The 12,904-nt window shown below is 33.7% G+C and overlaps 1 protein-coding gene across 1 annotated transcript; it reads right to left on the bottom strand.

Moving 5' to 3' along the window:
- Nucleotides 1-572: 572 nt before the first annotated feature.
- LOC121734293 (geranylgeranyl transferase type-1 subunit beta) lies at nucleotides 573-9,442 on the bottom strand. The gene is made up of 6 exons (XM_042124819.1): nucleotides 9,422-9,442; nucleotides 9,142-9,268; nucleotides 8,818-8,945; nucleotides 3,964-4,137; nucleotides 3,183-3,346; nucleotides 573-1,767 (listed from the first exon to the last, which is right to left on the bottom strand). The coding sequence occupies exons 2-6, from the start codon at nucleotides 9,246-9,248 to the stop codon at nucleotides 1,285-1,287; spliced, it is 1,056 nt and encodes a 351-aa protein (XP_041980753.1). The 5' UTR covers nucleotides 9,249-9,268; nucleotides 9,422-9,442; the 3' UTR covers nucleotides 573-1,284.
- Nucleotides 9,443-12,904: the final 3,462 nt, after the last annotated feature.

Genomic DNA, 12,904 nt, shown 5'->3' with positions numbered 1-12,904 from the left:
TCATACTACAGAAAGAAAAGGCATGATTTTTGGCAAGTCATTAGCAAAAGGAGTTGTCTTATTTGATTTTAAGGCTTGCAATATTTGTAGATAATTTATATGTTGATTATAATTAGTATTTGAGAATCGGTTACAATACAATAAATCGTTGTATCTAGTTAAATGCCTAACAAATAAATAGCACCTGACTTCACAAAAACATTCGTAAGTACCGACGGTTAGAGGATTATTCTAAAACTTAAAGCGGATCAAAGATTGTATCTCTTCTCTCTCTTTTGTATGTATCTCTTTCTTTGTTTATTCTTAAAAAATAAATTTGATACATTATGGTATGATGTATCTCTTTCCCTTTCTCTCTCGTATATATTAGAATCTATTTTCCTTTTTTATTTGAAAGAAATAAGTTACATCAAATTTTAATTCACTTTTCCTTTTTCTCTTACACCATCTTCTTTTCTTGTTCATTCGACAGCCATATATTGGATCCAAGATTGTATATCTTTTCTTTTTCTCTCGTATGTAATTTCTTCCCTATAATACGATGGTGCATTCTTGAATTTTTTATGTTTTTGTTTCTAATTTCGTTAAAGGGTAAAAATATTAAAAATGTTGATATTTTTTACGAAATAAAGAATCTCAAAAAGTTACTCGACTAGGAAATATATCAAAAATTACACCTTCATTTAACAACACTTGTTGGCATAGTGCTCACATAGTACATACTACATACACATACATTTAGACAAGCTTGTTCTAAAATTGACTTTGTTTAGTATAACGCATATTTCCATACAAGAAAACTTTTTCTATTATATTTATCTTTAGCATTATCACTTGATAAAAAATGTTTGTTCCCCTGGCCCGGAAAAAAATATTATTATGCAAGATTGTGCGTGTATAAAAAATAATCCATACAAAATTTTATTTCCTTGGGTCAAAAATATAAGGAGAAAAATATTTATCACTAATAAGTAATGATACTATAGAATAACCCTCTTTCTAATAAAGATAATATATTTTACGCAGCGAAATGTTATTGAATAGTTGTATCAAGGTCTCCTTTATTTATCTACCAAGTGACTTCTCGACTGTGGCAGACCAAAACAAGAAGACCCTATAAAATTATTAGATGTACAAATATTTTTATTAGGATAGAGAAGGCCGAAGTAACAAAATGCGTCCCTCCTCAACTAACTTTTTGTAGAAAAAATATTATTCATAACTGGCAACATTTTCTTGTATGGAAACATAGAATAACCCTCTACCCTAAGTATAAAATTCAAACTATGACTCCAAAGCCCACTGCAAATGCAACGATTTCAAATGTTCGTGCGCACGTCTTGTTATATTCAGCGTGGGTACAATTTCTAGTAAATCCTTCTCACCTATCAAACTCAGTCCTGCTAGGCCTAAATAGGTGTGCATAGGATCTGTGCAGGTATCGGGCCATTTTGAGAACCCACCAACCACTATATCTTGGGTCTCATATACGTAGCTTCTGTTGCTTTTATAGTTTGACAGGTGTAGTGCATCCAGAATTTTCAGGGACGCTCCAACCCAGAAACTGTAGCATGTATCCACAGGTTTGTTAGGTCTGCCTTGGTACCCGTCGATTTGCCGGAAGAGCAGCCATCGTTTTAGGTACTCTATTTGCTCCTCCGAAAGTTTGTCGAGCTGGTTGGTGAGGCTCAGGGTTGCCAATGCACAGAAAGTGGTGCCGCCGTGAGATTCTAGTTCTGGACACTGAGCGATGCCGTAGTCGTAGCCCTGAAGTTAAAAAAATATATTTTTTTTATTGGACTAGGTAAAATCCTCGTAGCCTAAGCCTTAAAATATTATATGAAACAACTAAGGAAAGCTAGTCACTTTTTTGCCAGCTTGCTTGCCTTCTTCAACTTCGATTATAGTTTGTGCGTTTTATCATAGAATTAGAACGTTAGAAAAGGCATTCCATACAATCGTCAGCGCGAAAATTTGTCACCCTCGAAATGAGTGAGCTCACTCATCTGAGAGCAGTGTGCCTTAGGACGCGGTAACAGCCGGACGTGTTTAATTCATGAATTACCGCGTTTTTTTTCGCTACATTTCGCTCCAGAATGCCGTCATGTGCCTTCCGACAGTGCAGTAACAAAACGAATAATACAAATAAAGCCAAAGGTGTAATATTTCACACGTAATTACTAAGATTTTATTAATATTTAAATTATTGTCTTTTATTTCAAGAGAAAAATCAAAGCGAAGCGTAAAATGAGCGAAAGAGAAAGTAGTATATGATATTACTGTAAGACAAAAAAGGACGACAATATTTTCTCGATTCGATTAAAGCGTAAAATGAGCGAAAGAGAAAGTCAAAGTAGTATATGCTATTACTGTAAGACAAAAAAGGACGGCATACGTCGTATCGAAGTATTTTGATATCGTTGCGTTTTATGATGATATGCGTGACACATTAGTGTAGTAGGAAAGTTACCTAACAAAAATTAATCGATAATTTAAAAATATCGAATCACTTCGTAAAGGAATTGCAATCGAAATTATCGATTTCGTACTGACACTTCAGTGGTGGCGGCGATTTAAGATGGCCGCCCTTTTTTATCGATTTGATTTCGATTCAACAGAGTCAATCTCTATTGACATAAGTTCCGTTTCATGCATCTGACATTTTTCAAATGTTTTCGTAACAATAATTGTATACTCCTATTTCACAGTTAATCTTTATAATTTTATATTAATAAGTTAGCATTTAGCAACCTTCATTTTTATTCATTTATAATAATTATAGGAAACATTTGTTTTTGTAGATGGAATATAATTTATTACATTCTGATTTTTTTTGTTTTCTTGTAAAAAAACCCGTAGCAAGGAATATGAAAACTGTCACCCATATCATCTTAAAAATGCTTAAAACGCACAAACTATAGATGACAATATTTTGACGTTTTTAATTATTTTTTTAATTGTGTTTAAAGGTTGACTACATTTGACGTTTAAAATTCAAACGTGAAATTGCAGTTCCCTTAACTGACTCTAACGCGTTGGGTAATAATTATATTATGTAGAAGTATACGCTTTCAGCTTTCATTCTAAACACCTACTCCCCTTTGGAGTAAACAACACCTAGTACCGCCTTTGGTACTAGGTGTTTAGTAATAGTAATAATATTTTATAGATCATTTACTCACTATAGACTTTAGGATGTAGTCCGTAGCCCGCTGCACATCAAAGCCGGACCAATCATTTAGAATGTAGCTGATGCAGGCAGCACAATACACGAACCGCATGTCCGACTCGCAGCCGGATAGAGTCGCTGAGAAGTTACCCTCCTCCCGCTGAAGTGCTTTGACACCTGAAAAACATTAGTGGATAATGAATTAAAAAAACAAAATGAGTTTTTTTTTAATTGCGCTAGAAATGGTGATGTAATCGTCGAACATACAAATAATCTAGTATGTAACCACCTCTTGTTTCTAAGGGCCTGTTTCACCACTTCCTGATAAGGCTATCCACCAATTAACTTGACAGATCAAGTATGGAGAATCTATCAAAAAAGTTGTTAATAGCCTATTAGGCACTTTATCAGAAAATGGTGAAACAGGCCCTTAGTCTACAAATCGAATGGATTGCTGTATATATTGTATAATATACTATACCAGAAAATTGGTGTCAAACATTGTAACAGTATTGTAATTTTTAGGGCTAAGAGTTTGATTCACAAGTACCTTTATGGCGGATCTATCATTTAGTCAGTTTTAAATGTCGAATGAAATCTTCAGACCAAACTTGACGAATTGCGGCAAAATTACCTACGTCCTAAATCTGCTTTAAGAATCAATTTTAACACCTACCTAGGTAGTACCCTACCAACTCTAGTATAGCGACTTAGCAAGTATCGATGGGCGGTAGTCATTTCTTACAGTGTCAATCAAATCTAAGCTTTATATAATTCATCATAACAGTGATTACCTGCAACCAGCGCCTTCCTATTGATCCTCGTGAGATCATCACCCAGTGTCAGCAGTATGCACAACCCGGTGTACGTCATGGCAAGATGGCCGCACCGGTAATGGGAGTTGGGAGGACCAATATCTATGTTCACTGTAGAGGAGCCTTGAAAACCGCACGCTGACATGTCGCCAGCTGAAAATTGAGAAATAACAAGTTGTTAATAAAGAAAAGTTTTTCTATGTAAGAAGGTTTGTTTGACGGCGTATCAAGGTGAGGTACCTTATGTACAGAGTGTAGTTTAAATACCTAATACATAAGTATTAGGTATTTAAACTACACTCTGGGTGTAATAACAAAGTGATAATGCTTTAGGAGTTTAGGGTGTGCCTTAATATATCGAGTTCACTGTGAAAGTAGCAGTGCTGAAAGAGAACCTTTTTTGCGCTGAAAGAGCAATATTTTTTTAACAAAAAAAATTTGCTATTTCAGCGCTGCTACTTTCACAGTGGACTCAATATAAGGGACACAACACACCCTAAAGTATTATCATTTTGTTTTGTTACACCTGTACCTATTGTTTTAAACTCCAAACAACGTGACTATAGTCCAAATAATGATAGGCTACCAAAATCTACACTTATAAAATAAATAATAATACTTATATAAAATAATATCTTATTTAAATATATTTTAACGTTATGTTTAGTATAATGTTTTTAAATAGCCTCAGAGTTAGGACCAAAGGGGTATGAAGATTTTTATATGGAGCCAATTTAAGATATTATTGCAACTTTGGCAGCTCAAATTTTCGAAATGTGACACTTTACGTGGTTTTGTCCAAGGTTATTTCTTGTTTGTATTGATGTTAGCTATCCATTTTTGAAAAAAATATTCGTGAACGCAGAAAAACACAATAGCGGACAGTAGGTCGGCCAAAATCTTCATACCCCTTTACAAAATCTTATCGACTTAATATAGTGTACAGAAACGCAACAACCAATAATAATCGCTAATCATATGGTTTTAAATAATTGGTTGTTCACAATCAGTGCGGAATTTCACGCCTATATTTAAAATACTGTAACCGATTCGATAAGGTGTAATACACGCTGAAACTAACTTGACACTTGCTTTCATAGTTTCCTAGGTGCCTACGTAACTTCTGCGTGTTATAATAGAGCTATTGCTTAATCAACTTGGCAATTAAGGTAGGCAAAACAAAATTGAGGTCAATTAAACATCATCAAGTTGTATTTCTTGCCTAGCAAATGACATAATATTTTGATTGATGATGGACGTTTTCTATATGTACATTGTACGTATAGGGTGCACGATACTTTTTGATCGCTTGGCAAAACTCGAGAACTAATTACTGTAAAAAAAATCTCCCATTAATGTACCATCGAGGAAATTGATTTTTAAGCAGTTGACACACCAGACATTTGGTTGGCTTATGTCAATTCGACCGGTCACAGCTAACAAGCTGTGACCGGTCGGATGGGTTTGACTTAACGCGACGAAATTACGTAGGTCCGCCATCTCTATCTATAACTAACTTCTCTGATAGTACAATATTAGCAAAATAGCAAGGCAATTATAGAAGCAAGCAAGCGCACGTTGTGCGATCTGCTATTTGCCAATGTATTCCAGCACTAAAATAGTGATACTTATGCCAGTACAATATCGGGAGTTTTTCCCGTAACAGAAACTACTTTACATAGGTGCAGTTCTCTGAGCATTATTGACTTATGTAAACATAATATTATATAAACATTATGACGTATACAAAGTCCAAAGATATTAAAATGTGGACCAGTGCAGTAAAATGCTTTCAAAATTCTGTTATGTAAAGTTTTCGTTGATTAAGCGGTATGCACGAATTCGAATACCTAATAGGAATTCTAATTAAACAACAATCATCAAGTTTTTCTTATAAAGTCAAAACATTAATGTTTTGTTAAGATAAACATATTCTGTTATTCATTAATATGAATTGAATATCGATATTGAAGGAAACATAAATAAATTAAATATGTGTGAGACCAATGTAGGTACATATTTCGAAAGTCAAAACCAGTCTTGCGACCTCATTTGCTTATAAAGGCGAAGGAAAGATACAAACTTTAACCACGCGGTTAATTTTTAAACCCAAAAGTATATCTGTCAGTTCAGCCCCGAGAAAATTAGATAGTACTCATCCCGCAAAAATGTACTGTTCCCGCGCTAACCGCGCGCCGAAGTTAAGAGCAACATCCATACTAATATACAAAAGTATATAAATACAAAATATATAAATACAAAAGTCTGGCTGTTACCTCTTCGCAGCAAACAGGATCAGGAGATACTTTGGAGTCCCGGAAAAGGACATAGGATATAGTCTGTCAAGAAAGTGAAGAAATCAAAAAGGGGCAACATCGTAGAGTCATCCCTTTCAAATCAATCTAAGAAAAAAGGGATGACACTACGATGTTGCCACTTTTTAATTTCTTCACATTCTTGACTATACTTTATATCCCGTTTATATCCCGGAAAATGAACGGTTCCCGCGCGACGAACGAATCCATCATAAATTATAGTCATATTATCTTAACTCAACTTCAATGCTAAGCCCTTGATATTTAAGTAATTTAATCATAAAATACTTCGTCAACTTATAAGCTATAAAATATGTAAATACGGCATTATCTGTTTAAAAACGTGTATTTATATTTATTATCATTCCAGTTACAGTAGTTAGTCACGTAGTCGGTAGTAGTGTTATTAAATTTAATTCTGTTTAAACATACTTATCTTAGTCTCCCATAATAAGGAAAAGCTTGACTACTACTAGGTTAAACACCTATTTGAATAATATGTAGTTTGAACCTTTACCTTATTATGATTTGCAGTCAAAAACAGATCTAGTGTATCACTTTTGAACTTAAGTACCTACCAACATGGGCGTACCGGGGGGGGGGGGGGGGGGGGGCAGCAGCCCCCTGGATCATGTTGACGTCCCTACTAAGTATATTATTTAGTACTTTCATCTATAAAAATTAAAAATAATAAAACGTTTTTTTGCCATTTGCAATACAATATTTTTACAACTAAAAATTATTAATTTTTTGTTCTTTATAAACACCTAACTTACAAAAATCTAATTTGCCCCCCCTGGCCCAAAATCTGCGTAATTTGCCCCCCCTTGGCCCAGAATCTGGGTAATTTGCCCCCCCTGGCCCAGAACCTGGGTACGCCCATGCCTACCAAGTAATAAAGATTGCAGCATTCTGTATTCTTGAACCCAATTACATCAGAAGGCACTTTTTGTTTAAAGTAAGCAAGTATGATAATGTTTGAAGTCCAGGAAAATAACAGAGGCCAGTTTTTAACCACCGACCAAAAATAGGGGTGTTATAAGTTTGACGTGTCTATCTGTGTGTGTGTCTGTCTGTGACATTTTGTTCTAGTTTTTAGGTTTCCGAGCCCAAAGGGTAAAAACGGGGCCCTAGTACTAAGACTTTATTGTCAGTCCGTCTGTCTGTCGCCAGGGTGTATCTCAAAAACCGCTATAGCTAGACTTCTGAAATTTTCACAGATTGTGTATATCTGTTGCCACTATATCAACAAATACTAAAAACAAAATAATATCAATATTTAAAGGGGGCTCCCATACAATAAACGTGATTTTTTTGGCCTATTTTAAGCAGGCACTTGAAATTTTTACAAAAGCCTTAAATATATGTGTACTTTAATAATTAATAATAATATTTTAATAAAATAAATAATTAAGGGGGGCTCCCATACAAGAAACACAATTTTTGGCTTATTTTTTTTTATAACTGTACGGAACCCTTCGTGCATGAGTCCGACTCGCACTTGGCCGATTATTTTTGTTTGAAAACTGACATGATCGAGTATTCTTAGCTATAGTTCATCATCATAAGCCTGCTCATTGCTGAAAAATCACGGTTTATCTGGTTCGTGATAGGCCGATTAGCAACTTGCAGTCGTTTGACGGGTTTTATATTTTGCATTCTGGTTCGTGACACTTATGAATATATACACATTAATGGAAAGTTGAGCTGGTGCTGCAGCATCACCTGGTAATCAATAGAATACCCAACTCCTCACCAACTTAGAGCAAAGGTTTTTTAACTTTTTTTCCCATGGTTTAGAGATTTAACGTCATACAATAAAATGTATAGCTTTTCAAGCCCTTTCATTTGATATAATATGTGTGGATGTGCTACAGCTTGGGTTCGGGCTCCATACAAAAATGCCCCTTGTTCTTTGTATGGATTTGACAGATTTCAATTGAGACGTCTTGCAAATCTGTCAAATATCTACATGTCGTGTTGTGTTCTGAATCAACCCTTATGTAACTTTTTAAACTTATCAGTCTAATATATTAGGAAAAAACACTGCATATAAGTAATAATAGCTGTAATTATGAAAAGGGCTTATGAATTAACAATTAATAAACAATGTTGAGTTAAAACAATGTTAGCCAAAATTTCATACTCACCATTACTCACAAATGAGTAATAACTATTGAAGTCAATGCTTTTTATAATATTATATTTATATTGTAAACGGGTTCCTGAGAAACGTAATATTTTAAATCAAGCTTATACCATAAAGTTAATATACCTAGGGGAATAGAGCAACAATCTCAAGCTGTCAAACAAAACCAAAATTGATTTACTTGTGTGTATGTAAATGTGTGAAAATTTGTTTACGTGTACACCTACACAACCACCAAAAAATTGGTTCTGCTGTCATGTATCACACATCTCATTTTACTATGCACTGTTACTGATAGTGACATCTCACTTGCTCAGGTTTTTGTTTCTCTATTCTGCTAGGTATTTTAACTTTATGGCTTATACTCACTTTCTTTATTAGGGTGTACTTGCAGACGATATATCCATTCGATGATTCTTGATCGGAGCTCCAGTGTGATATTTGTTATTGATCCTAGCACATCTAATCCTGCCACTGAAAAATATGCTATGGTGACTCTGAAAAAATAATAATATAAATTATGATTCAAATATTATCACAGTGTCATGCTCATGCATATATTATAAAGAAAACGTAGGTATAGATCTTCAGGAATCATGAATTTTTCTGGAAGTAACAGCCAAATCCATGAAACAATAATAGTTCTTACTTATTACACTTGAAATGAATGATATTCAAAATATAACTATTTACCTGGTAGTATCGTGTGAAGATAGAGAGGATGGTAAAACATTCAAAAATCTCATAAAATATTTAACATGCTGCCTATGAGCCAAAATTTTGCAATCATCACCATTCATTTTTATACTCAGAGGTTTTCCTTTTATAATTAATTGATCAAAGTTATAAAGTCATTTATACACCATAAGTTATTCCGGAAATGTGTATACACATTTAATTTAAATAAATTTAGTCAATTTATTTAATGAGAAATATTTTAAAATCTAAACAAGTTATCGAGCCAACGGTGTACCTATTTAAACTCAGGTCAGAATAATAACTAATAAGTGAGGACACTATCACTGAGGACTTCAAAATAAACTTAAAATTGTGATAAGTACGAAAATTTGATAAAATGATAAAAATATCGTTCACTGAGCGGACTGCAAATATTTCAGAAAAAATTAGAAATGTCAGATGAGAATTCCAGTGTTGCCAGAGCTGCATGTTCGAAAGTTACATATTGTCATGCGAAAAGTAACATATTGAGGGGAAAAGTAACATTTCGTATTACTTATATAATATAATAAAATGCCTGGGGGGGGGGGGGGGGGTGATCCAGAATGCACGAAAACATACTATAAATAATATAGAGATGAACTGAAACAAGATCATTAAACAAAACTTAAAACTAAGGTGCGACAAGGCTTTAATTAAATAAACATGGGCGGGGGCACTGTTGATAAAGGAGAACTGTCAAAAATGGCGTTTTTGTATGATGGCAGCCTTAGTTCCTTTTTTGCCACGTTCATTTAAAGCCTTGTCAGCTGTAACAACAAAACTCAATAAAACTTAGTGCGTTCCGTTTTCGCATTTTTGGTTTCAAACATCTTTTTTTTTTTCAATTAAGTACCAAAAGGAACGTAAAAGTAACATCTTTAGTCATGTCACATGAATGTAACATGCAAGGGTGAAAAGTAACGTAAAATGTTACAAAAGTAACATTCTGGCAACGCTGGAGAATTCAGAATTGTGAAATGATTGTGAATTTGTGACATCTGTCAGATATGACAATGACATCAAAATTATTATTTTTTAAATTGTCTGATTCTTTGGCTAATGTATTAAAATAGTGTCCGTAGGTAGCACTGTACTGTATTATGTCTGTATAATACATTTGATACTACATTCATACATTGTTTATTGTAAATCACTAGTATTTATTATTTTTGACAGAGAATATGGACTGCTAATAATCAAAATTAGGTAACATTCTTCATTATCAAACAAAATAAAATATAATTAACGGGGGCTCCCAAACAAAAAAACACAATATTTACCTACTAGATGACCCGCGCGGCTTCGCCCGCGTAAATTAGGAATTTTACGGAAACCGTACATTATCCGATAAAAAATAGCTCTTATGTCCCTACTCCCTTCACTTGGTCTCCTCTATATCTGTGCCAAATATTGCCATAAAAATTGCTCCAGTAGTTCGTAATTTTTAATATTATTTCCCCCGTTTTTCCCACATTTTCCTGAGTTTCTTCATTTCGTATTATTCGTATTAGTCTTAGCCTATAGTCTTACTCAATAAATAAGCTATCTAACACTGAAATAAGTTTTAAATCGGACCTGTAATTCTTGAGATTAACGCGTTCAAGCAAACATATTCTTCTGGTTTATAATATTTGGAAGGTATAGATTTTTTTAATTATCGCTTGACAAACGAGTCTTGATCTAAAAGACATAAGGTCGTATAGACCACCTGACAACCCGAAAATGCGTGTCGATTTTCGATCTGTCAATGTGTGCGTGTGATAGTAATGTATTTATTTATTTATAAATTCTTTATTTGCATTATAAACAATATAAAATAACAAAAACAACATTAGGCAAGGAACATAGCAAATAGGCGGCCTTACCGCTTTCAGCGGTTTCTTCCAGGCAACCAAAATATGGTGGCAGAAAATAATGTTAAAGTGCTAAAATGTATCTTTTACTATCGATAGTATAGTCCGTTCGAGTTATTTTACCTGAGTTTCTATGACAAATAAATAATATGCAACGTTGACAGATTTTGTATTTCAAATTAGTTATCTTATATTTTATTTGGCAGAACAAAGGTGACGATTGAAAAGTAGATATACATTTTGATTTGGGGTGATTATTCAATAGTTGGATATGTTATAACATGAGATTCTTATAAGGGTAAATAATATAACATTTTATAGCTTATTTATTACTCAGGTAAAAGCTATCTGAGAAATCAGCCCTTACATTAACCCTTAACCACTGATGTGCAATTAAGTTACATTACCACTGACGTACGTATGGGATACGTACGTAATTTTGAACACCTCCTGATGTGTCGATAAAGTTTAATTCTGGTGTCAATTGCAGTCTTTTTATTTGGATACTTTCAAATTACATAAAGATATTAAAAAATATATTATATTTATTATAAATAATTTTTTATGTAACAAAAACCTTAGTGACTTTCAAAATAGGATATACTTTTTATAATTAACAAAAAATATTTTCTAAACATAAGAACTTTTATTTGGTTTATATTAATTATCAAGGATTATATTAATAAGGAAAAAATCACAATCACCACAAATCAAATTATAAGGCACTTTTTAAGGACAGTTGTTGTAGGTCGACTTAGAGCACTGCAAGCAAACCGATTTATGCAAGCAATTGACATCCGTTTCGGGTTCTGTGGCGTTTTTCTTTGAAATATACATGGAAAATTTTCATTGTGAAAAAAATTATGACTTTTGTTGCTTTTTTGACCAACTTCATCACACTTATCCTTTGCCAACCAGTAAGGCTAGAGAGCTCTTGTGAAAGCTACGGTATCAATTCAATTTGTTCGTCGTTTTTGGAAATATTCTGTTCAACTAGCCTTTTTTAGACGTTTAGAGTTCCCAAGATGAATAAGACAGCCAACAATTAATTTTTATATATTATGGACAAAAAAAAGTAATTATTTGAAAAAAGTCACACTAACACTGACGCTACATACCTCATACGTCACGTCGTCGAAATCACCTGCTTGCAGATATGCGCTGCATCCGCTCTCCCCTGTCTTCGACGCGTCACTGGCAACTAGGAAACTACCAAAAATGACACGCAGAAATTCCCGCGAAATTCTGAGTTTTGAATGAAAAACCGCGTGGGTGACGACTGATGTACCACATACGTACGTCAGTGGTTAAGGGTTAATAAAAATGCAAATACATATAATGTTGAAAATAAACAACACACATAGTATATTATTTATTCTCAAATTAAACGATTAAATTGACGACCTCTGTGGCTCAGTGGTGAGCGCGTTGGTAGCTCAAGCCGGGGGTCACAGGTTCGAATCCCGCCGACGGAACAAAAAGTTTTCAAAGTTCCTGGGTCATGGATGTGTATTAAATATGTGTATTATATAATAAAAATCTTAAATATATGTATAGTATAAAAGTATTAAAATATATATTTCCGTTGTCGTGTGCGTGTGTATTGTTGTTGTATATGTTGATGTTGTGTTTTTATATTATTTTCCTAAAATTGTGTTATCTGGGTTTTTAATGTGTAATATTGGTAGGATATTAACCATTAAATATTCGTTATCGTGCACAAGTGTGGGAAAGTGATTTAATAACCAGAATCGTGCTCTTTTGTGTTCTGTCCAAAACTCCATCAAAAGTTTCAGTAAAGCGTCCTACCACTTTACTGAATCGACCGACTTGACTTCTTGACTGTATTAATTGTTATTTTATTTAAGATCAATTAACATAAT

Source organism: Aricia agestis, chromosome 15 (genome assembly GCF_905147365.1).
Source record: "Aricia agestis chromosome 15, ilAriAges1.1, whole genome shotgun sequence".
Classification (NCBI taxonomy): Eukaryota; Metazoa; Arthropoda; class Insecta; order Lepidoptera; family Lycaenidae; genus Aricia; species Aricia agestis.
Note: the sequence above shows the minus strand (reverse complement) of the source record. Positions and strands in the feature narration are given on the sequence as shown.

Excerpts from the sequence above, each read along its gene's own strand:
- LOC121734293 (XM_042124819.1), bottom strand. The coding sequence starts at position 9,248 with ATGAATGGTGATGATTGCAAAATTTTGGCTCATAGGCAGCATGTTAAA. Across the intron at positions 3,347-3,963 it reads TAGGAAGGCGCTGGTTGCAG|GTGTCAAAGCACTTCAGCGG; the intron begins GTAATCACTGTT and ends AATGTTTTTCAG. Across the intron at positions 1,768-3,182 it reads ACTACATCCTAAAGTCTATA|GGCTACGACTACGGCATCGC; the intron begins GTGAGTAAATGA and ends TTTTAACTTCAG.